Source organism: Typopeltis vanoorti, chromosome 16, assembly GCF_054136105.1.
Source record: "Typopeltis vanoorti isolate ZY-2024b chromosome 16, IOZ_Tvanoo_1.0, whole genome shotgun sequence".
Classification (NCBI taxonomy): domain Eukaryota; kingdom Metazoa; phylum Arthropoda; class Arachnida; order Uropygi; family Thelyphonidae; genus Typopeltis; species Typopeltis vanoorti.
Window position 1 is genome coordinate 68,578,018 of NC_143564.1, and position 26,925 is coordinate 68,604,942.

The 26,925-nt window shown below is 37.3% G+C and overlaps 2 protein-coding genes across 2 annotated transcripts in view; one reads left to right on the forward strand and one right to left on the reverse strand.

The window, feature by feature from the left end:
* Positions 1–18,971, forward strand: part of LOC150098106 (ubiquitin-conjugating enzyme E2 R2-like) — a 112,603-nt gene extending 93,632 nt beyond the window's left edge. Inside the window, exon 5 of the mRNA XM_090406504.1 lies at positions 18,241–18,971. Within this exon, the coding sequence (XP_090262630.1) occupies positions 18,241–18,460 (220 nt within the window). The 3' untranslated portion in view covers positions 18,461–18,971. The remainder of the gene's footprint in view (positions 1–18,240) is intronic.
* Galt (Galactose-1-phosphate uridylyltransferase) overlaps positions 1–26,925 on the reverse strand; it is a 235,823-nt gene that overhangs the window by 2,244 nt on the left and 206,654 nt on the right. The window lies entirely within an intron of this gene.

Sequence of the window (26,925 nt, forward strand, 5' to 3'; positions counted from 1 at the left end):
CCCAAGGTGGGATTCAAGTTTACAGCCTGTTGGTTGGAGAACAGGTATAATAGGATCTGAGTTTGAATCTCAACATGGGCATAGATGTTTGTAATGGTCTATAAGTGGGAGATGAATTTCACTGTCCAGTGTGAAACTACTGCCCTGTTTGGTCTTCTTATCAGCTTTGTATTTCTTTGTTTCCATATTATGTAAAAATTATAGAATGTTTCATGTTGAATATTGTTTCTTTTCAACTCTAATAATTCTTTTATCTACACAGTTATGAAATTCTAGTGGTCAATGCATGCTATGCATAACAATCATCAGTTTGTTTTGCTATTTTCTTTTGTATTCTTCCTAATGTCTTTGTAATAAATCACATGATGCTAGGCCATGCTGCTTATCATATCATTTAGTGTCAAGTTAGATTCTCTATTATTCTGGATTAGAAATCATATTCTTGTTTTTTTACCCAAACATAACATTTTGGACATGAAATATCTTTAAAACTACGTTGCTTTTATATAGAGAGCATTTGACTTAGTATCTGCTGTGAGGTAATGTCAATTGCTCTTCAGATGCCTAGTCCCCACACCACACTGTTGTACTGTAGGTTTTGCAACCTCTTATAAGTTGGGGAGTAGCAAAAAAAAAAAAAAAGAAAAAGAAAAAAAAAAGTGACATTTTTTCGTAACCTAGCCATGAAGATGCTTCACTTACAAAGTTTTTAATAGAAAATGTTTTACAACTAAAGAATGTGTGCAATAATAAGAAGGAAATTTAATTAGTTGTTAAAATTTAAAACTTGCATCTACTAGTTTCATGCACCTACAAAAAACTGGTGGCTTCATCAGAGCTAAATAAACATCAAAAGATATATAAATAGATAATAAAGTTGTCCAAACACTAAAAAACAGTTTCAAGGAAAATAAATCATACTAATGAATAAACGTGAAGTCAGTGAGGTCAAATAAATGTGAATGACTTTATTATTATTACATGATACCTCCAGGGAGTTCAAAGACTCAATTTATGCATTAGCTGTCTGCATTTAACAATTGAAGGTGATTGTTAGCAAAGTTGAGGTATGTAATATTGAAAGCTTTAATAACATAAGTGATTTCGATATGTCACCTAATATAAACTTTTTAACATTGAAAATGGATTACAGAGCGAAATTAAAAGAAGAATACAGTTAGCTTGGTATTCATTTAGGAAATTGAACTACATCCTGAAAAATAACTTACCCATCTGCCTTTAACATAAAGTATTCAGCCAATACTTATTACCAGTGCTCACCTGTGGCTCAGAAACTTGGGCAACCTTGCACAAGTTGTGAAAATGTCACATCAGATAATGGTAATAGAGAGGTTATGATGCCATTGTATAAAGCCTTGATTAGGCCTCATATGGATTATTGTGCACAGATTTGGTTGCTGGGTTTTCATATGATGAGGATATGTTGGAAAGGGCAGAGAAGATTCACAAAGGTGGTAAATGTTTTTGCAGAGCCTCATGAATAGGAGGAAGAGGGGGCAGGGATATGATTGAGATATATAAACTAATGAAGGGTTGTTATCAGGTTGACATGGAAGAGATATTTCATAGAATGGGAGTAGAGGAGGTGGTAGAACAAGAAGCCATTGCTGGAAACTGTATAAGGAGGGTGTGAGCAGAGGAGTGAGGAGAAGGTTCTTTGCATGAAGTGTGGCTGGTGAGTGGAATGCATTGCCTGTGTGTGTGTGTGTGTGTGTGTGTGTGTGTGTGTGTGTGTGTGTGTGTGTGTGTGTGTGTGTGTGTGTGTGTGTGTGTGTGTGTGTGTGTGTGTGTGTGTGTGTGTTGTGAATGTAGACACATTGAATCAGTTTAAAGCATGGTTGCATGAGCATTGTGTGCGATAGTGTGTACCTCCCTCTGACTCCATGGAAGTCAGATGTTAATAATAACTAAACAAATGGAGAAACAAATACTGGTAATGCAAAGAAGAATGGAGAGAAACATCCTAGGAATAACACTAATGGATAAAAAGAGGAAGGAAAGGTATAACAGACAAAAGTTTTGGATGCAATAGAAATTGTAAAAGCATCCAAATGGAGATGGCCTGCCCATCTTCATTTGGATGCTTTTACCAGAAAGGGAAGACAAGGATGCCCAAAATCAAGATGGACAGATGAAATAGAAAAACAGGCTGGACAGAGATTGGTTGGCAGAAGACTATACACTAGGTGGTGAAAATGCTGAGGCTACAAATTATAGGCCAATCTGTATATCTAGAGTTGTAGTTAAAGTGTATTGGAAAGGTTGGTGAGAGCTGGGATACAGAAGTGTTGATAACAGCCGGCATTGCCAGCATGGGTTTGTTAAAGGGAGGTCATTTATTAATTTACTTATGTACTATAATGGTAACTAAATTGGAACAGTGGGATTGGATACTAGATTAGTGAGTTTGATAGGTGACTGGCTATGAGATAAGTATCAGCAAGTTGTGTATGGAATGTGATAACCTCAAAAAAAAAAAAAAAGAAATCCACTAGTGGTGTGTTGCAGGGTCTGTTTTTGAGATCATTGTTGTAATTTTATATTAATGATGTTGGGCAGATTTGACTGGTTGTATGTGTTCTGAAATTTGGTAAGCAACAATGGGATGCAAAGTATACACTTGGTTGGAAAATTTTAAACAAGGTTGAAAAAGAGATTTGGTAGTGGTGGTCATATGAAGGTAAAAGATCGGCTGGAAGACCTGAATGATCTGATGGTCAGATTATATAAGAAAAAATTGTAACTCTTTGGCACCAATAAGCTCAGGATAGAAACAGATGGAGAGAATTGGGAGACACCTATAGCCAGAAGTGGCTATAAAAAGGGTTAAAAGAAGAAGAAAGAAGGTGGATAAGGATCTGAAGTTCAGGGATGACATTTCACAAGTTGCGAAGTCATCACACTAGATTATGGCAATGATGTGGAGGACTTTAACATGTAAAAATAAAGAGGTTATGGTTCCATGGTCTAAAGTCTTGATCAGAATTGAATCATTATGCACAGATTTGGTCATCTTGATTTTACAGTTATGAGTATATATTCAAGAGAGTCCAGAGAAGACTAAGATATTAACTAGTCTTTGGAATGTGGGTTATGCAGACAGATTGGGGGAATGCAATTTGCATTTAGCATGAGGAGAGGGGATGTTGGTAAGGGGCTGTTAATGTGGAAGAAATTTTTTGTAGAATGGGAGAGGGGATAAAATAAGAGGTCATCCCTGGAGGCTGTTATAAGGAGTGGAGGGTGAGCAACAAATTCTTTGCATGTAGAGTGGTTGGTGAGTTGAATTCTTTGCCTAACAGCAGTCAGAGCTCAACAGATATGCTTTCCTACTTGCAAGCATATCTATGTGGCTACTACCTGCAACTAAACAAAATAGAATTTTTTTTATTTAATAAAAAATAACTTTTTAAACAAAATTTTTTTAACTTTAGAAAATGCAAATGCATCCCCACTGATTAGTGTACAGAATTCCTATTGACTTATTGAGAGAATTCACTCTCACTCGGAGTACACACTACGAGTACAACGCTTTGTATTTTTTGTATAGCAAGTAGAATATTGCATAATTGGTAAGCCCTGAGTGTGGTTGAATGCGGATACATTGAATGAGTTTAAAGCACTATTTCATGAGCATTGTGTGTGTGTGCGTGCGTGCACTACTCATGATTAGTCTTTTGACTCCATGGGAGTGGACTGGTGTGACACACAATGCTCATGAAACTACATTAAACTCATTCAGTGTGTCGGTAATTATTATTATTATTATTAAATTAAGATTATGTAGTTCAGTAATGATGTTGAATTTCTAACTTTTATTGTCAGCTCACAATGCCATGCAAAAACAAATTAAATATTATTCATTAAACAGTCAGTTGTTTGTTTGATTTCGAGCAATATCTATGGAATATAAAAAAACAATTGTCATTGAATATATAACACTGCAGTCAAGTAATTGTAGACTAGTGAACTAATATCCTATCATGGAATTCTCTAGAAGTGGTTATAGAGTCCACATCTGTTGCACTGCAGGTGGTCTTAAAACAAGTTTCCCAAATTTTGAGCAAATTAATGCAGCTATACTTGAGGTTTGGAGAGTGTTTTATTTCTGATGCTTACTCAAAAAAAAAAAAAAAAAAAAAAAAAAAAGCCTATCTGACTAGTAACACCCTCTCTGTTATCATAATTTTCTTCCATTTAATTCTGCTTGAAGAGAATGAATGTCTAAAGTATGTTGTGTTAATTTTAACTAACAGAACACATAAGCCATTCATTTTTAGACTATTTTAAGACTGCCTTCAGCCCAACAGCTGTAGTCTACCTTTTATCCAGACCTAGAGTGTGCTGTGATAGAATGTTTGTGCTTTTGTCTGTTTCGAGTTTGAATTTTTTTACAATTACTTGAAACAATCTAGTGAAACATCAGTTTAATAAATAATATTTATTTTTTCTTGTGTCTTACTATGAGTTGATATCATAAAAGTTAACATGAAGTAACATACTTTATTGTGCATTTCGTCCTGTATGTGGCTATCCTGCGCTGTAGTATCCTTAATTGAAACACTGTCTGATGCTATGATTAAATCTAATCCTCCTTGTCCTCGAATTGCTTGTTTCACATGCTGCCTGCATTGAATGCAATAGCTCAATAAATTTTTCTTTATTCTAATCATGAGTTTTCTCTGCTACCCAATCAATATCTGGATAATTTAAGTCACCCATTATAATTACTCGTTTAGTACCATCACAGTAATTTGGCAGTGCATTTCTTCGTCTCCAACTAAACCTACAGGTCTGTAGCACCATTCCATGTATTTCACCTGTTAGCCTCCACTTCACCCCATATAACTTCAAACTCAGTGCTATGGTTACAGAACATTATTACCATTATTACTTCCACATGTTTCTATCCTGACTGGATTCTGATATCATTAGTACTCTCCTTCTTTTATCTCTTCTCTCATTCCTAAAAATACAGTTTGAAAGAAGTCAATACGACTGCAGAAATTTTATGGGGCATACTTTACACAAGCATGACCAATGGGAATTTTGGACCATTCTTCGTGTAGGCATGTAATATTATCCTGGACTGTTGTGGGGCAGACGTCCCCTTGACCTCAGCTGACACTCCAGTTCATCCCACAAATGTTCATTAGGGTTGAGATCAGGGCTCTGTAGAATCCAGTCAAATATGGTGACGTTCATATCTGCAAACCATGCAGTTAAAATTTATTTTATCACTGAATAAGGTACAGAGACAACCTGGATAAAAATGTCAGTACCTAATGAAACATGTCCCCTCCCACAGAAACTATGCTGCATAGGCTCAAGCAAAGTCATCAGTCTTATGACAAGGTGCATTGTCTTGCCAAAAGAGACAGTGGTCAGCTCCATAAAAATGATACAAAGTAGGAAGCATTACATTGTCCAGCATGTGCAGATACCTTTTGGAGTTCAGTGTTCGTGGCACGACAAATAGAGGTCCAAGGCCAAACCAGGAAAAAGAGGATCATACCATTACTCCGTGACCTCCAAATTTCATAATTGGGGTTATGCACTCTGGTAAGAGGCGTTTATTGGGCATGCCATCCCCTCCCCATTTGCTCAGTAGAGAGTGTAGCATGATTTGTCACTCCATAACACAGTTTCCAAGCTTCCACATCCCTCTTGCAGGGAAACCCATGTTGTGAGCCTCAGTTCTGATTGTTTTTGTGCTAATTCGTGTTCCAGTCAATGCCCAGAACTCCGCATTCAATGTGTCTGCCTGACGAATGGTGGTTTTTACATATTAACCTTAATAAACACCCTATGGTCATGTTTGGTGTGTGAGTGTAGTGGGTCATCCACTGCAGGTAGCACTTGCAGTTGACTTCCTGCACTATCATCTCAGTATGGTATCACTGATTATTGACCTAGGATGCCCTAGTTTGCCAAACAGATAGGATTGCACCATGGTATCCTATCACAATGTCTCTTTCAAACTCGCTGCCCATTTCACCTGGACACAGTTGCACTGACTTGGGATCATCATATTCTTCCAATTTATACTGGCTACAAACACATGACTCATTACATGGCATGATGCACCTTGCCCATGGAGGTGTCCATTGACTTCTTTCCAAGCAGTGTATATCCTGTGAACTTGATTGCAGTTACGTCATCTGACTCTGAGAGCCAGGTTCTTTAATGATGCCAACAACTTTAAGCTGTAATGTATTCACCAAAGTGCCAAACTCAATCACTTTGTTTTTATTGCTCTTGGCATTTGTGTATAGACATAACAAGGTACCTCTTTGCTTTTTCTTTTACTTAAATATACTGTCTGTTTGGCCCACCTAGACAACTTTCCCTTTTCTCTCCCCACACACACACATACAGACTCAAAATACACAAACATAAAGTGTAGTTCATCCATTCAGCAGATTTTTAATTGTGCTCATTGACATTCATATCAATATTATGTCTTCAAATCCTAGCAGCATTCCTCCCAAGATGATCTGGTTTCCTTGATTCTCTGCATTATGTCTCATTCCAATAAATAATTTCTCTAGGCATCCGATGCATATCCAGTGCACAATATCTGCTCTTAAACAAATCTTTTCTGCCATCAAATACATTTCACACATCACACCAGAAGAAACTTTCACTATTTTTTTCTACACAGCCTGCCTGCATGTTTAATCATTTGCTATCATTGTCACTACTTAATGTATAATGAGAAACAATGAAAAATCAGCTACTGGAACAAACTCACCATCCAGAAAAAGAACAAACCCAAAGACAGAAGATTTGATGATAGGAACAATCAATATTAAGGACTATTAATGGAAACGAACTGGAAAAGTACCATCTGGAAATAACTGCCATTAGCTGTATAACTGAGAGGAGAACCAACCAGGGCTTCTGACCCAATGTCCAATCCTCACCTTCTCGTGGGTCCCTGTTAAGTATCTACCTGGATACTGAATGAACAAGGATGAGCTGGCAATTTGGGATTTAGCCAACCAAATTGTATTCTTACTGACTTAAACTAAAATATAAAATGATGGTCGAACATGACAGAATTTCATGCTGGATGGGGTGTTGCCCAGTTAAACAAGGCTCCTGTTGTCTTCTCCAGGGCAAACAGCAAAAAGTCAGCTACTGAAAGAAATACTGAAACACACCCCAACTCATCACTAGAGTTCAAGATTGGTACTATCAACATAACAAGTCTGAATGGCAAAGAAATAGGGCTAGTTGAGGAATTGGATAAGTACCAGATTGGCATAATGGGAGTGACTGAAACACAAAAAAAGACAAAATCTGGTGAGATTTTTCTGAGCAATAAATACAAAATGTTATATTCAGGCAATGACAATCAGGGAAAAGAACGAGAACAAAATACAAGGCTAATCTTCTTGAATGGCAAGCAGTATCAAGTAGAGTGATGTGGGCAAATATCAGAATGGGGGAACTGGACAATGAGACTTATTTGTGCCTATGGTCCCACAGAAGGTTCTACTAAAGTAGAAGTGGAGGAATTTTTTTAGGCTTTAGAGAAAGCAACTGACACAATGAAAAGTTAGTCCTGGTTGGGTATCTAAATAGAGTAGGAAATGATTGTCAGACAAACAGAAATATTTTGGGAACATTTGGAGAAAAGAGCAAAACTAATAATAATGGCAAATACCTGTTGGATTTCTGCTCATGACATGGACTTGTTATTACTAACACCATGTTCCAACATAAAAGTGTGCACAAATTCACATGAAGAGAAAAGACAAGGAATAAGAAAAGTCTCAGTGACTATGTTATTGTTGATAGTGATGTTTTCTCACTGGTGCAGGACACTAGAGTGTACAGAGGATTTGAAATGGGAAGTGATCACCATTTAGTCTTGAGCAGAATAAAATTGAATTTCATACTGAAAAGAAGAACATGTAAAAAAGTTTTAAAGTGAATAAAAATTGAGCAGCTCTCAGATCTATAAATGATCTATAAGTGAGGTTGTCTGCAAGGATAGAAAAATCAGAACTCCCTGGTGGACACAGTGAGTTAAAGAGGCAGTGAAGGAAAAGAAGAAAGCATATCAAAAGTTCCTGGCAAATAAGTCAGCTTGTGCTCTTGGAGAATACAGAGACAAATGTAAGAGAGCTAAACAAAAGTCATGGGAAGACTTTGGTAAGAACATAAAAAATAAATATCAAGAAGGTGGCAAAATATTCTGGAGGCTGTTGAAAAAGCTCAGAAATGATAAAGGTTACGTGAAAACTGTTGAAAAAGATATCCTTGATGTATGGAGTAATTACTTCAAAAAAATTGCTAAATGAAACAATTAGTGACAGCACAGTGGTAAAAAACACTCAGCAAGCATGCAATCAGGAATACATATCCATACTTGAAGTAGAAAAAGCCATCAAAAGCCTGAAATATGGAAAGGCAGTGAGAGTAGATGATATTCGACCAGAAATGCTCAAGTATGGAGGTATAAAAGTCTTACGGTGGCTGCACTGTATAGTTCAGAAGGCCTGGATGGAGTGACAAATTCCAGATGATTGGAGTAGAGCTCTCATAGTACCCATATATAAAAAGGGAAATAAACCTGAATGTGAGAATTACAGTGGTATTTCCCTACTGAGTGTTCCTGATAAGATTTATGCACGTATACTATACTTGAGAAATGGTTGCGAACGATTGTGGAAGGGAAGCTTGGTGAAGTACAAGCTGGATTCATTATTTTCACTTTACAATAGATCGTTGAGAAATCATGGGAATATAACAAAGATCTGTATTTATGTTTTGTAGATCTGGAAAAGGCATATGACAAGGTGCCAAGGTAAAAGCTATTCAAAATGCTACAGTTTTACATATGACAAGGTGTGCAAGAGAGAGAGTTCTTGAAAACTTGTAGTTGTATGGTGTCAATGGAGCATTATATCAAGCAATACTTAGTCTTTATTTGAGTTGTAAGTCAGCAGTTAGAATTTAAGTAAGTACAGAAAGATGGTTTTATGTTAAATCATGTGTCAGACAAGGATGTACTTTATCCCCTCTGTTATTTATTATCTGTGAAAATAGATTATTTATTTATTAGAATGAAAATAAGCAGAAGCATTGAAAATGGTCAAAACACTAAATTAGCTGTATACAAGACAGTGTTCAAACCAATTTTAACTTACGGATCTGAGAGCTGGGTTAGAAATAACACACTTGACCAAAGACTAGAGACCACTGATATGAGAGTCCTAAGAAAGATTAAAGGCATGAACAGATGGCATAAGTAGCAATATCATATTAAAATCAAGGATATTAGGAAAAAACTTGACATTGTTAGCATCCAGGAATGTGTTAGCAGAGCTAATCTCAGGTGGTATGGTCACTTAAACAGAATGGGAGAGGCAAGGTTAGCAAAACAGGTGTTCTCTGCCAGGTTGGTAGGAAAAAGAGCCAGAGGAAGACCAAGATGTGGGTCTATTGATACAGTAAAAAGTGTCTTAGAAGATAGAAATATAAGATTGTATAATGTTTTACTCTTGGTAGGTAACAGATTGATTTGGAGGAAATAAATAGGAAGTTAGTAATGATGTAAGTTTTTCATGTACTATCATATCCTGTACACCCCTTTAGAGTACATATCAGGAATTAATGATGATGATGAGACAACGAAGACAAAAATTAGTGAGATCCCACTAAATAATAATCAAAGAATGTTGTATTTTGGCAATAACAAATAAGGAAAAAGGAAGGAGGAGTAGTAATAGCATTCAACATCAAATATGAAGATAAATTTCTTGATTGAAAGGCAGTTTCAAGTAGAGTTATGTGGATAAACGTCAAAATAGGGAAATCAACAATGAAATTTAGTTACACATATGGTCCCATAGAAGGTTCTCCCAAAGGAGAAGTGGGGTTAAAATTTTGAGTTCCTAGAAGCAGGATGCTGATATAAAGAAAATGGAAAAAGTGGTCCTTGTATGAGATCAAAACGCTAAGGTGGGAAATGAAACTCACCAGGCATTTAGAAACATTTTGGGAAAATTTGGAGAAAAGGTTAATAATAATAATGGTATGTACTTGCTGCATTTCTGTGCAGGATATGGACTAGTCATTACTAACATTACCGTGCTCTAACATGTGGATGCGTACAAGTTCACATGGAGAGGGCATAAGAAATAGTCAATGAAGCTTTTCTTATGTTATTGTTGATAGTCTTTTTGTCATGTGGATTTCAGATACATGACAGTACAGGATTTGAAATCAGGAGTGATCACTTAGTTTTAAGCAATATGGAAATGATTGTCACATAAGGTAAACTGTAGATTCAACTATGCAAACATTTTTCATGAAAAATAAAACATCTCAAAAACAAGAACCAAAGGAGTCTCAGTGGCATACTCCGAAGAAAACATAAATTGACTTAGCTAGGGAGATATGTGGTAAAGTTGTCTGCAAAGATGGAAAAATTAAAACAGTGGTGCATGCAAGAAGTTAAAGAAGCAAAAAACTTTGTACCTCCATAGCACAATTGGAAGAACAGCAGAACATTGCACCCTTCGTTTGGAAAAGAAGTGAGTTCGATTCTCTTTCTGATGAGGGGAATCCTTGTCTTTTTCAATTGAAGGTGAGTTAGCTTATCTCATACAGGGTTTTTTCTTCTGGAAACTTGAGTTTTTAATCCCATGTACAGACAAATTGGCCTTCAGAACACATGCAATTTACAGACAAAAATACCGTTGGTGGTGGTGATGATGGGTGGTAGATGACATTGATGGTGTTGTAGTAGGAGAATTAAGTAGTAGTGGAGAGGGTGAGATGTATTTAGTGATGTAGAGTAGAGTGCCCTCCTGTGATGAGTTCTTGGACTCATGGAGGTGTCACGCAATAATAGTAGTAATGGCTATGCTATGTGTAAAAGTAGTTAAACAAAAGTAATTGGAAGACTTAAGAACATTTTGCCATCCCTCAAATGACAGAACAATAGTACAAATACTTGAGAGAAATGCAAACAGAAGTACATATCAATATTTGAGGGGGGGGGTATCAAAAGCTTGATGTGGAGATGCAGATGATATTTGATCATAAATGCTCAGAATGTTAAATCTGATATTAGAATTGGAGATATCAAACTTAGCTCTTTGCTTTATGTAGATTATGTTCTACTAAACACATCCAGTACAAGTCTCCAGGATTCTTTAGTAACAACTATAACAAATTTGGCATGCAGATCTACAATAAAAAGACCAAAATTATTAATATAAGCAGGAATGTAGAGAACTTCAGCTGCATTCTCAATAGAGAACCTACAAAACAAGTGAAATATTTCAGCCATTTCTGAAATTAAAGCACTTGATCAAAGGATTAAAACCACAGATATGAGAGTTCTGAGAAAAATTATTGACCTAAGCAGGTGGCATCAGTGGCATAATTATATAAACAGTTGAAGATATTAGGAAGGAACATGAATCTAAGGTGGTATGGTTGCAAAATAGGCATTTGCAGAAATGGCAGAAAAATACCCAGAGGAAGACCACATATCTGTGTGGATTGATTGAATCAGAAGATTGAAATGTTAGATATCACAATGTTGAATTGATGACAAGTGATAAACTAATTTGGAGGATATATTTATTATTTATTAGCTTATGATGATACATTGGCTAGGTTGCCAATGGACATTCAGTACCATCTTGTGAAAGCAGTATGTTACTATTGGTCATAATGTATTTTTGTCTGTAAATTGTATGTACAATGTTCCACTTGCCAGTTTGCCTGGTTACAGGAGGAAAAACCCTGCCACCATTCCAGATGAGACCAACTAAATCACCTTCTGATGAAAGGTCCTGATAATGGTTTTTCATGTCCTAGATGACATTTGAATCCAAGCCTTTTCAACCAAAGGGCTTCATCTATACCATAGGTTCCCAAAGTGGGTGGTATCCCCCCCCCCCCCCCCCCCCAGTGGGCGCTGAAGCCTTCTAGGGGAGGCTATAGTGGGATCAGAAGCATTTGGGGGCGGTCTAGGGGTCGGTGGCTCTTTATAGAAGAAATTAATAATATATATTTAAAAATTAATTATTTTTGTGATTTTGCGATTAGATAATCATTTAAAATTTAAATATGCATTTTAATTCATCTTATGCCCATCTTACACGATCAATTTTTTATCAATTTTCTATATCAATTATTTAATCATTTGAAAATTTACCATGTCAGATAGAAATAGATGTCAATTTTCTATGTCAATGAGAAAATTTAACGTGTCATACAGGATATTTTTAACTTCTATTTTTTATATACTTAAAAAATTTATTCATTTTTTGCTATTGTAAAAATTGATCATGTTATACAGGCTTTTCATCTATCCACGCAGCAGACGAATCTTAATTAGTAGTATGTCAGTGAACTATTACGTAGGTAATTCACTCAATTCAACAAGACAAAGTCTCCATAAAGAAGTTGGCCAAGGGTGGGGAAAGTGGTGAACTCATGGCTGTCCCTTCTATCTGTTTGTAGAATTTTTCCTGCCAAACGAAATAGCCTGAGTTCATTGAGAACTGAAATAGGGCTGAGATATCGGGAGGAAATTTAGCTTGGATTAGCTCTAAAATTTCTTTGAGAGGGACATTCGTGAATAAGGAGGAGACGTCAAAACTGACCATTATGTCATTATGTTGGGGTGTAAGGTTTTCTATACTGGCTTTGAAGTGGGCTGAGTTTTTTATGTGTGATGGTGTGTTGCCAGTATAGTGTGAGAGCGCTTTGGCTAAATGCTTAGCTAGTTTGTAAGTGGGGGAATCAATGCCATCCACTATGGGACGTAATGGCACATTTTCTTTATGTAGTTTTGGGAGCCCATATATGCGGGGGGGGGTCTAGAGTTATATGGTTTTAATCTGTTGGTAATCTCCACAGGCCAAGGAGTGACCTTCTTAAGTAGCCTATGGAGTTTTCTAATTTGAGAGTTGGTGGGATTGTATTCAATAGGGAGGTAAGTAGCTAGATCTAATAATAAAGCCTTAAGCCTACCTGTGTAGTTATTAAGATTGAGTACCACAGTGGCGTTCCCCTTATCCACTTTGGTGATAACTATTTCTTTGTTTTTCTTCAATTCTTGTAGTGACTTGTATTCACTAATGGATATGTTGGTTTTTGGTGGTTTTGCTTTTGTGAGAACACAGGCGGCATTATGTAATTGAAACAGTTTATGCTGTTTACCAGCGAACTGACCACTTAAAGTAGTAACACTGAAGAAAATTAATTTTTAGTTAATTCAACAAAGCTTAAAATTTTAAAGTGTACTTAATAGTAGATGTGACGTTTCAGATAGGCAGTCTTAGTTTATTTGCATGCTAAAATAAACAAAAACTGTTATACAAGCAGTTGTTGGCATATTGTAAGAATGTTACTAGGTAGTAGATGACCTTCATCGTATGGAGAAACACCACCACCATCCTGCTTATTGGAGGCATGAAGTGGTGATCGCCATGTTTGGCCTCCATTTACTCCCCTCTCTTCCTCATGCAGTGTGAGTGATACTCTTCAAGGGCATGACTAATAATTAGAGAATCCAGATCCTTCTCCATTTCGAGGGTACAACAGTTAAAATGATGTCCACATAGGCCAGCCACCAGATAGTATATGGGCCCAAACTGGTCAGTAATGAATCAGGATGCTTCCTGGTCAACTGGCACATACCTTGCCAGGTTGTGCCTGGTGAGGGACATCCAAGTAGCAATATGTGGGAGGCACTGTTGAGGCCACAGAATGGCAAGGAAACTGGTCGCTGTCTGTATGATTGTCATGTTCACAAGTGTGTCTTCCCCCCCCCCCCACACACACACACTACATATTCCCACTCTTTTCTTTCATCTAATAATAATCCAAAAATGAAAAATGAAACAGACAAATAATGACAGCAACACTGAGAACATAAATCTCCATCAACAACCAGTTCATCCAAACACAATATTCAAAACTTGCCAGGATCATACCAAAAAAAAAAAAAGTCATTTTCATGTTCACAAGTGTCTCCCCCCCACACACACACACTACATATTCCCACTCTTTTCTACATCAAACACAGTTCAACTTCAATGCCCAAATTATACTCTTGTTGATTTATTTCATCCCAAAAAGTGGCACCTCTGAATTTGTACATTCTAATATTTGCTGCAGAGAATTTCACATTTAGAATCCCCTGCTTTTGACTTCCCCTTGTTATAAAGTGTTTGTTCGTATTTATAGGTAATATTTACTTAATATGGCTTAACTCCTTTACTTAACTATCTCTTGAATAATTTGTCCTATCTCAGCAGCACCTATAATGTGTCTGTCTTTGTCTTACTATTATACACTTCAGCCCCTTAAATTATCACGTGCAGGAGTCTGATCTACAAAGGGATTATCTCAAGGTTAAGCCAACTCCTTGGTAACAAAGCTTCTGAAGTTAACTTCTCTTAAGGTTCTGGTAAAATTTATTTGTTCTGCTGTGCCACCCAGAACCCTTAGATTGGAAAAACTTCTCAGTCAAGAAGTGAACCTTCAGATATGCAGATGGTTAATCTAATCTATTTCTATACCAAGTTAGCAATACCTTCTATAATTATAATCTTAATTAACAATTATTTCCTGCTTAGATCCGAATAATTTGTGAGTGGTGCATCGGATTCTTAGACACAGGCAACCAAATTAATAAGAGTAAAAGGTTTATTTAACATAATGATCATCATACAGAATAAAGAACTTTCAATTATCACTGTTTTACTAGATTACAAAGTAAAATTAATCAATATACATCCACAGTAATTAATACCAAAAACATTATGTTCAAAGCTCGCATTCTTAGATTATAACACCAATAATGACCTTTAGGTGTTAATCAAGTTGTCTGGATTAGACATCTCTACAGCTCTTAAACATAGCTAGCAATCAACATAAGTATAATTATAATACATAGCACATATTGCTCACCAACTACAATTAAAATATCACAGTTCTGTCTTAATTTTTGATAGTCTCAAAACCTTATGAAGGTCTATGATTCTTAAGTTACAATTACCTTCCTCTCACACGTTACTTGATTAAAGGTTTACTATACCGAACTCGAAAATTCCACATGCTTGTCCTTTCCATTCTTGGATTCCTTTCCTTGCAAACATTTTCTTCCCTCTATGTTAAGCCTAAAATTCCTGTCAGCTTAGGTTGGTCCTCACGGAGTCTGCATACCGATTATCTATGCCTAGAATATTCTTTTCCAGGAGTTGCTCGTTGCTTCGAAAATCCTCTATTCGTTCATTGTAGAGCTTGGAATCTGCGATCCCTCTAATCATGACCCGACATCTCTGACTTCTGCCACCGAGAGAGAACAGAAACTCCAGACAAAAAAAACCTTTTGGGGGGGTGGGGGGATTTCCAGCCCTTTTATATCAACCCCTACCGGGACCCCTTGTAATCCTAAATTTTCACCCAACACGTTATTCCTTTGCACTTTGGGTCTTGCCTTTTTTTAGCTTCTTCCCTGAAAACTTAGGTCGCTATGTGCCATATGCGTGCATGACCACTTGAGGCAACTTACTAATCCGGTGTCTTGCCCACGTACTTTGACCTTATAATTTCAGTTGGTTATATGCAATTTACACAGTAATTCTTTTATATCAATTCTAACAGAAAATATGTATATAACAAATCATCGTCTAACACACAATTTAGTAGGTATTTTGCACGGGAATATTCACAAGTTTTACACTAATTACGGTATCCAATATTTGTCAGACTATATACAACTTATACTAAAATACAAGCATATCCTTTTCAAGGGTTTTAACTTATCAAATTATGAATGAAACATTCCTTAGTGAACTGTATTCATTCATAATTTAACACCCTGGTTTCCTTGCCTCACTTAGTAACATTCATCTTCTGCATTTTCTGGTCTCCAAACTGGGTTAGAGAAGGGAACTGAGTCTCCTTCTCTAACACTACAGATCAAGCCTGACATGATGCAGAAGGTTTTGCTGTAAGCAACAATCTAATGCAAATCGTGCAGCTATCCACCCAAATTCCAAATAATCCCCTCCACCCTTCCAATACACTTGATCTTTTTAAACTAGTTCTCATTTCAGATGCACTGTAAAAGTCACCTCTCCTCTTGCCAACTCAGACCACAATCTAGTGCAAGTTTCGTCTCAGAGAATGCCCTTTTCTCAGACCACACCTAACCTTCTGTCTTCTGGCACTACAAAGTAGAATGATCGCCAGCACTACTACTACTACTACTACTCTTTCCTATAACATGACTATTATTTTTGCTCTTCTGACCCTGACACATGCACTGATCGAGTTACACGATTATCATCCTCAGTGGCATGAAGGCATTCATCGCTCATTCAACCAAAATTCCTGCCCACTTTCCAAGCACTCATTCAACAGAAGATGTATGAAAGCACTCAAAGAAATAAACTCAGCTTACCGCAGGTGGCTAGTATCAAGAACCCAATGCAGAAATACTCAGTAAATGTAAATCAACTATCACCAAAGCCAAATCACCTCCTTCCATACCAGAAACATATGCTTTCTGTGGCCTTTTGGCAGAAAGATATCAGAAGAATATGAAACAACCTGAACACTAGAAAGTCTTCTGGTCCCAATGGTATCTCTCCTATTGTACTCAGATGTTGTGCTCCAGAACTAACACCTATCCTCTATCATCTCCTCAAATAATGGAGATAACTTTCTCCACAATAATGGAGAAAGTTATCAATAGTTAACTTCTTCACTACCTAGAAGTCACCAATTAATCAGCAACCACCAGTATGGATTCCATCAATCCAGATCCATCACTAACCACTGGACATGGAAAAGTTCAGAGAAATGTATGCTGTTGCCCTTGACATGGGCTTTCGATCACATTTTGGCATCAAGGCCTCTTTTCAAACTGCCTTCCTTCTGTCTACCTGCCATCCTCTGTAACTGGATAAGCTTCTCTCTGGTTGTTCACTGTATGTTGTAATGGATGGTATCCACTCTTCGAGCCTTGCCACCAATGCAGGAGTACCTGAGGGCTCTGTTCTCAATCACTATAAATCCTATCCATAGCTTCACTGACGATAGCACTCTCCACTCATCCTACTCCTTTGACAATCCATGTAATTCCTAGACATCCCTTACATCAAGATTATGACACTGATCTCCACACCATCCTTTAGTGGGGCAAGGATAACATAATCACCTTCATTGCCACCAAATCACTGTGCTAACTTTTTCTGTCACAAAATGGATCTCAGCTCACCTTCCCTCATCCTGAATAACACACACACATCACTAGACAGGATGAACTCTCTCCCCTCAATCTTTTGTACTCAGCTGGCACCTGGAGAGACTATCAACATGTCTCTCCTAGGACTGACATTTGCCTCCAACCTCTCTCGGTACAAACACATTGCATCAGTAGCTTCCTCATCTTCTAAAAATCTAGACATTTCTTTCTGCTCAAGAAGCTATTTTACACCCACTCAGCTACTAACTCTATATAAATTCCAAATCTGCCCATCCATAGAATACTATAGGCACATTTAGGGTGATGTACCTTAAACCTCATTAAAACGTTTTGGTGCTGTCCAGAGGAGAGCAATTTTTCTCATAAATGACCATTCTCTCACAGGCTCACTTCAATCTATCTGACAGAAACAGTGCTTCAGCTCTGTGTGTTTTGTATAGCTACTTCCATGATCACTTGACAAACATCATTCCTCCCCTTGCTGTTAAATTTGTTAAAACTAGAGCAGCTGTTGTCCAACATCTCTTTACAGTACAACTGCGGAGTCATTGAACCTGCTTCTCCTTTTCCTGATTTATTCTGTCTACCTCTGTCCTCCAGACTGCTCTGGAGGACAGAGGTAGACAGTAATTTTTCCAATAATTTCAACCTGCAGCTCTTTAAAGGAAAGTGTCAATAGGTTTCTTCTTTCTCAACCCTCATCTGTACCTCACACATGGCACTGATGTGTTCCGTGCAGTGTTGTTTCTTGCTTCTTGTACCTCGTGTGTAGAATAAATAAAATAAAGCCAAATAGTTGTTTCACACCTATATTTCGAAGTACCTGATACAATTTTAAAATGATTTCCCTTTTATACATTCAGACTTTGCTTGTTGTAGAGCATAGTACAACAAGCCTGACACTTTTTTTTAATCATAGAAATATTACATTATTTGAAAGCTTAATTTTCTTTTCTTCCTAGGAAACAAGTTATGGTAAGTAGACTAGAGGCAGAGAAAGACAATGTAGTGGTGCCTACAACATTAGAAGAATACTGTATTAAACACAGAGTTAAACCTACTGAAACAGAAGCAGATATGACTGATTTCTATGATGATGATTTTGGTGATGATATGGAAGATGAAGAAGATGAAGAGGATGACTACAATGATGATGAAGATTCTGGAAATGGTGAATTGTGATGTAGATATACCTTTTAAAAAGCTATGAACATTTTTAGACACATGTATATTTTATCTGACCTCTGGTTCATTGCTTGCAAGCGACACGCTTAGGTTGAGGCTTTATCAGGACAAGATCTAAAGGGTGAAAGGTAATAAACTGAGCAGATGATTGCCATTTTTTTTTCTTTGCTGAAAGTGCTGTAGTGTTCATCAAAGCAGAGGGTCATGGAACACTATATTATGATGTAAGTGCTCTTTACAGAAGAGGATATTTTGTAAATTATTGCTTTTTTGCCACAGTTATGGCAGAGGGATATTTTTAATGTTACAAATTTTGAATCTACACTGTACCCCCATTCCCTCCCTCCCATTTTAGTATGTGGTGCAATTTATTGTGAATAGTCTTCCTGATTTTTAGTCTAATTTTTGTTTTATAGTCGGTTTGCTGTCCTTAAAAATTATGTTTTTTTTTGTTGTTGTTGAACTCTGTACATTAAAAAAAAGCCTAATAAAGTGCATTACAATTTTTTGTTAGAAAATTTTTAATTTCACTATATTTCTTTACACATAATGACCACTGAATTAGAAACCTTTATGCAGATGTATATAAACATTATGCATGGAGTATATGCAAAATACTTGGTCACATGCGCCGCCACGTATTCTAGGCAACCATTTTTGAATGATGCTGGTCAGTAATCAACATTGTAATGTTGATTACAATGGGAAAAACAAAGGGGTTTTTTTGGAGTTTGATAAAGGGCTTATTGTGGGTGCCCATCTGGTTGGAGCCACAGTTTTCAAAACAGCAGAGGTGAGTGGTTTATCAAAAGGTGAGATATCCCAAGTGGTTAATCAGTGGAAAAATAACCCACATTGCTTAAGAGGTGTAAGTGTGGGCCTAAGATAGTCTGTCAGGAACAAGATTGCCATCACCTGAGAAGGGTTGTATGGACAAACAGAACCTCTTGTGTGCATCAATTGACCGAAGCATTTAAAGAAGCCTGTTCTTGACCCATATCTCATCAAATTATGCACAGGGAATTGAAGCAGATCAGTATTGACAGTTTCATGGAAACCACTGATTTCTGCAAAATTTGTTAGGTATGTGGCTGGTATGTGTATGAAAACTTGCAAAAAATTATACTTACTTCACTTTCTGACATTGCACCTATTATATAGTTGACACCTGTAGATGAATTATAAATTCCTCTTATATTAGTACCCCACCTAACTAAACATAGTTGTACAAAATATTTATTATGCATCAGGTTGGAATTAGACCATTGCTTTGACTTAATAGTCAGTTAAGAACATCAGTATCATAAGAGTTTGCTAAATCATGGAATGTGAGCAAAAATCTTCAAGGTTTAAATTCAGAATTTACAAGCCTTCTGCAGCACTTTAGACATTATTTTTTCCATTTAGTTCTACACTGTGTTGAAAAAGAAAGATAACTTTTCCTTCACTAACTAATGTTTTTCATGACATTAAGAACAGAAATTGTGTATAATCTGTAGAAAATAATTTTGAAAAGATACAGTTAAAAAGAAAAATTTATGTTCTGGTATAATGACTACATAATTGAGGTTTAAAAGGGTCTATGTATTTATGTACTTTAATGGTCTATGTACTTTGCTGGAATTAGCCTCCGTAGCTTAATCAGTATAGACGAAGCCCTTTGGTTGGAAAGACCTACATTCAATTCCCATCCAAGACATGAGGAACCTTTATTTGGTCTCTTTCAATGAAAGGTGAGTACTTGTACTTCTGTGTTGGCAGTCTCATACGGAGGTATGGGAGTTTTTCACACAGAAACTCCAGTTTTTCGTCCCCCAGAACAGGCAAACTGGACCTGTGAACTCATGCATCTACAGACATAGGACACTCTAGGAGACATAGGGCTTAACCACCTTATCATTGAATTACAGTTGAGAAGTCCAAGAATAGTTGGAAGGTCTTGGACACTTAAGTGCCTGTTAGGACCACTAATGAATGAATGAACTTAGCTAAAATTTATAAAATATAATATGCATCATATCTGAGATCTGTGTGCATCTTATTTTTGATAAATGATGACCAGACTTGATGTAGGATGATGGCTTAGTTTTTATTGCACTGAGCAGGTGCACATACCATTCTTAACTTCCTTGATTTTTTGACTAAGCAGTTATGGTCCATATAAGGCATTTCTGTTTTTTATTATAGCATAGCAGTGTTTTTCAAACTTCAGATATCCATGTATCCCTTTTTAAATTTTCATTATTACCAAGTATCATTATTACCCTTATCAAAATAATAAATAAATCTGTCTATTTTATTTGAATTTATATGTTCATGTAAACAAAAAATATGATTTATTTTTAATAGAACAAAATTTGGAATAGCTTCCTCTTCATTTCCCACCCATGAAAATCCACATTTGAAGTAATTCATATCATACTTACGAAGATTTTTCTTTTTCTTCCTAGTTGGTTCTCTAGAGATGTCACACGATGCACCCTTATCAGTTTCATTTGATCCAGATACAATATCAATGTTTTCTTGTTACTTACAGCTACTTGTATTTGCTATATTGCTCTCTTTTGTGTGTTTTATAAATCCAGTCTTTAACCAGTGATCCATTCTTAAGAATTTGAAAGCTAAAAAAATTACCGTATTTACTGGAATATAATTTGCACTTTTTTCCCAAAATTAAAACTAAAAAATCATGGTACGAGATATATGAGGGGTTTTTTGCAGGAAAAAAAACTGAAAATGGTGTGACTTACCAAGAAGATCCGATTCGCTATTGCTACTTTCGGCATCGAGAACACTTTCCTCGTGTGCATCGTCAAAGTCATCTATCCAAAGAGCTTCATTTTCTTTCCCATTATTTCAAGCAAAACGGACCAGTAATTTACAAGACATGGGATATGTAATGAACAATCCTTCACAAATGACTAATGAGAAGTAAAAGCAGAGCGCAAAACAGACAGCTATGAAGAAGTGCATGTGATTGGAGTGCATATTAACAAAAGATCGTGCGAACCAAAGAAAAGCCAACAGTTGAGTTGAAATGCTAATTCTCTTCAACTGAATTCCATAATATCTGAAACACATCCACTATATATTTCTTAGTTTTAACATGTTTATGACGGGGTGGTGTGAAGCAAAACCATACATTACGCAGGCAACATGGTTTTGCTTGAGTCTATACAGCAGTTTCTGTTGGAGGGGAGATGTGATTCATTAGTCAGTGCCATTTTTATCCTAGTTGTCTCTAATTGCACTATTTGTTGAGAAATATATTACACAGACTGCAAATGTCTCTGTACCATATTCAGTGATACAATAAAACTTGTTTTTCTTGCGTCTTCAGTATAGCGATGCTGTTTGGGAGAGCGTGTTGTCTGCAGTGAGCGAGTTGCTATCACCAGAACGTGAATGTTGGCGATAGTAACTCGCAAGTTGAGTAGGAGAATTCATACATAATATATAATTTATTTAGAAAAAGGTATATACGTTTAAAATAATTATTTTTTTCTTAATAATGATTCCATGCATTAATGATGCATAGCCGAAAATTGCCATGTACCCCCAGGAGTATGCGTACCACATTTTGAGAAACATTTCTCTTCTTTTGCATCAATAACCTGCTCTGCCATGCATCACCTACTTTGATAGTATTAAAACATCAAACAAACTAAATTATAAAAAGATGTTTATTAACTGCCTTATATTTTTCTGGATTTCAAACCAGCATCTTCAGAGCAAACTTGTTACAATTGACATGTGACAATGAATAAGTGAAACAGTTCAAATTTTAACAGACAGAAGATCTAAAGTCCTAATTTGGCACCCCCTAATGTAAAAAAAAAAAAAAAAAAAGTTATTACAGCAGTGTAGCAGTCTCCCAAATGTTTTGCAAATTAATGCAACCATATTTGTTAAGGTTGGCTAGGAAAATGTTTCATAGCTATTACTAACTCTAAAAATAATCCTCGTACTTCTGTGTAATGATTTTTGTGTAGCACATTGGTTTTCTTTATCTAATCCTGTGTGAAGGGGTGACCAAAGCATGATCTGTCAGTCATAACCTGTCATAATATGGTAGCAAATATATTTCTTGTTTTCTAAGGTTAATATTAGCAGATCTTCCTATCAGTCCATAGTAGGCTAGGTCACAGAAAATTTCATACACTCCAGAATATGCTAGAAGAGTTTGATCTTAGGAGAGTTGATCAGTAAAGACATCTACCTAGGTGGTAGATTTCTTATATTGTGTGGTGAAATACCGCCATCTTGTTTATTAGAAACTTGAAGTGGCTGCAGCCATGTTTGGTCACTAGAGCAAGGGTTCTGGTTTCTTTCCCCTCTGCACTCCTCCCCCCAATAGTGAGATTGGTATGTTATTGAGGGCCTGGTCCCCTTCCCCATTTGAGGGTGCAGCAGCAAAACCATTCTGCAGGTTAGTACACAGGACCAAACTAGTTAGTAACAAATATGGAGGCTTCCCGATCAGCTAGTCCCAAATCCTTCAGCCACATATTTTGCCAGTTCATGACTGGAGGGAAACCAAATTTCACTGCATGTCCCACTTCCTTTTCATCTCTTCCTCATCACATATAATGAATTACAATTAAAAGAAATGCAATTTTACTGCGGATCACAAAAATTCTTCCACAAAAAATAGTTTAAATAATAATAATAAACAGAAATCCAACCAAACAACCCACTAACATTAATTCTTACCAAAAAGAAGTTTCCTCATCCACTTTGCCAACATTCGTGACATAAACAGCAATATAAATGATGTGCACCACCACTACCCACATGGCCTGGCAGCACTCAACATTTTCTTAACATATTTAAAAAACCAATTTCAGGATCCAGTTCACTTTATAAAAGGAAAACAACAACAATCTCCCCTTCCTAGACACTCTGATGACATGCCAATGAAGGATCTCTAGCATTCTCCATTTACAGAAAATAAATACACACTGGTAGATTCATTCACCAGCTGTCACACCACCCCTCTCAATAATTTTAAAAAAATAATAATAGCTAATATTTTTTATTCCCTTATAGAGAGTAGGCAAGGCCATTTAAGTCCTAACTTCTGGAGAGAGACAGAGTAGGCAGTTCAGTCTCCATTGGTAGCCAATTAGAGATAGCTTGCCCAAGACTATCACTATTCTCGTAGACAGGCTTATACGTTGGTTATGCATTTCTAAATAACTTAGGGAATTGAAACAACGTAGATCCGAATATAAATTAAATTATATTTTAATAGATATTTCCGATATTTCGGCAATGTGACATTGCCATTTTCTAAAGGAACTTACAAAAAGGCAGGTGCACACAAGGCAATAACAATACAGTAACTGAGAATGAAGATTTGAAGCTATCGTTCTCCTAGAAGTCCTGATGGTGCCCTCTGGAGGGCTAAGTAGGCGTTCTTGGCCGTTGGGCTGAAGGTCTGCTGATGTATGCCTCCCAAATTTGGGGCAGTCGCATACAGCCAAATTTGTTGAGGTTTGGAGAGTTTCTTAGGGCAGAGGCTGATTCCATAAATAATCTTTCGAATTTATATTTGCTCCGGTGTATTATTGTTGCTTTCTTCCACCGTATTCCGTGGCGAGTATCCAGAGCATGGTCTGCAAGACCAGAATGGCTATACTTGTAAAACTGGATGTAGTCCTTGTGTTCAGAAATTCTGATATTCGCTGTCCTGCCTGTTTGGCCAAAGTACGACAGTTTACAACTGCAAGGGACCTAGTATACATCAGGTAGGTCTAGGGGAAGTGGTTGGTCTTTGGTAGAGCAGATAAGGGATTCCAATTTTCTGTAAGGCCTGTAACAGGAGGTGAGGTCATGTTTTTTTAGAATTTTGGTAATTTTTTCTGAGGTGCCTTGGATGTAGGGAATAGTGATGGATTTAGAGTAATCTTTTTTGTGGAGGGGGGTTGTGGTTTGTAGGTTTTAATATTTTTTGGGGGGGTAGCCATTGGCTGAGAAAGTGTTGAGGACGTGATTTAGTTCAGTGTTAAGGGCTATGTCGTTAGAACAGATTAGTTTAGCCCTGTTGTATAGTGTTTTTACCACTCCATATTGTTGTGAGGGGGGGGGGATTGTTGGTGGATGTATCTGCCTGTATGGGTGGGTTTTCTGTAAACTGAGAAAACCAAAGTTCCATCAGGCTGGCGGGTGACTAGTGTGTCTAGGAAAAGGAGGCAGTTGTTTTCCTCTTTTTCCAGGGTGAACTTGATTCTGGTGTGTTGGTTGTTTAAGTGTGTAAGGAAGGAGAGGAGTGTTTCAGAGCCATGTGGCCAAATAGCGAACACATCATCAACGTAGCGAAGCCATATGGTTGGTTTTTGTGGGGCAGAGGCCAAGGCTTTTTCCTCAAAGGTCTCCATAAAGAAATTGGCCAAGGGTGGTGAGAGTGGTGAGCCCATGGCTGTCCCCTCTATTTGTTTGTAGAATTTTCCTTGCCAAACGAAATAGCCTGAGTTCATTGTGAACTGAAATAGGGCTGAGATATCGGGGGGAAATTTAGTTTGGATTAGCTCTAAAGTTTCCTTGAGTGGGACATTTGTGAATAAGGAGGAGACGTCGAAGCTGGCCATTATGTCAGTATGTTGGAGTGTAAGGTTTTCTATGCTGGCTTTGAAGTGGGCTGAGTTTTTTATGTGTGATGGTGTGTTGCCAGTATAGTGTGAGAGTGCTTTGGCTAAATGCTTAGCTAGTTTGTAAGTGGGGGAATCAATGCCATCCACTATGGGACGTAATGGCACATTTTCTTTATGTATTTTTGGGAGTCCGTAAATACGGGGGGGGGTATAGAGTTAAACGGTTTTAATCTGTTGGTAACTTCTACAGGCCAAGAAGTGACTTTCTTAAGGAGCCTGTGAAGTTTTCTAATTTGTGAGTTGGTGGGATTGTAATTGATAGGGAGGTAAGTAGCCCGATCTAATAGAAGAGCATTCAGCTTACCTTTGTAGTCCTTTTGGTTAAATACTACAGTTGCATTTCCTTTATCCGCTTTGGTGATAACTAATTCTTTATTATTTCTCAATTCCTGTAGGCTTTAAATTCCTTGTTGGATATATTGGTTTTGGGTGGTTTTGCTATGGAAAGGACACAAGCTACATCCAGTCTTACACTGTTGGCGATTTGATGTGGAAGGTGGTGGATTCCTCTTTCAATCTGGATCATAATATCCTCACTTGGTATTTTTCTGGGAGCAATGGCGAAGTTGTGGCCACGTGAAAGCACGTTGAGAGCTTCAGGGTGACTGAAGAAAGGTTGATTACGGTGTTGGTAGCAAGTTTTGGATTGACGGTAGAATTCTTTTTTAATTTATCGAATTTCTTCATCTGTCGGCCTCGTATCTTTTCAAACTCTTTGTCTGCAGCGGTACACGAGATGTCATGTAAAATTGACCACAGTTCTTGATTCAAAGTGCCTGAAAGTTCATTTTCGAGGGTACGAATAGCTTCGTTAATTTCGGCTAAGCCTAACCGCGTGGCGGTGATTTGTTCGCGAAGTAACGCGTAGCTAGCGCAGTTGTATATACGGAGCGCTTTTTGCGACACAAAACGGTGCTTCAATTTTACACAGTTCGGGATTACCTTGTTATCCCGGCAGCGTTTCAGGAAAGTCAGACGATTTAATTGTCTAGACAGCTTCAACTTCATTTTACCATATTGGTGACCCTTCCGTGCGATCGTATCTCCGTGGATGATGTTGATTCTCGTAGACAGGCTTATACGTTGGTTATGCATTTCTAAATAACTTAGGGAATTGAAACAACGTAGATCCGAATATACTTTCCTGAAACGCTGCCGGGATAACAAGGTAATCCCGAACTGTGTAAAATTGAAGCACTGTTTTGTGTCGCAAAAAGCGCTCCGTATATACAACCGCGCTATCTTCGACGTCTCCTCCTTATTCACAAATGTCCCACTCAAGGAAACTTTAGAGCTAATCCAAGCTAAATTTTCCCCCGATATCTCAGCCCTATTTCAGTTCACAATGAGCTCAGGCTATTTCGTTTGGCAAGGAAAATTCTACAAACAAATAGAGGGGACAGCCATGGGTTCACCACCCTTGGCCAATTTCTTTATGGAGACCTTTGAGGAAAAAGCCTTAGCCTCTGAACCACAAAAACCAACCATATGGCTTCGCTACATTGATGATGTGTTCGCTATTTGGCCACATGGCTCTGAAACACTCCTCTCCTTCCTTACACACTTAAACAACCAACACACCAGAATCAAGTTTACCCTGGAAAAAGAGGAAAACAACTGCCTCCTTTTCCTAGACACACTAGTCACCCGCCAGCCTGATGGAACTTTGGTTTTCTCAGTTTACAGAAAACCCACCCATACAGGCAGATACATCCACCAACAATTGCCCCCCCCCCTCACAATATGGAGTGGTAAAAACACTATACAACAGGGCTAAACTAATCTGTTCTAACGACATAGCCCTTAACA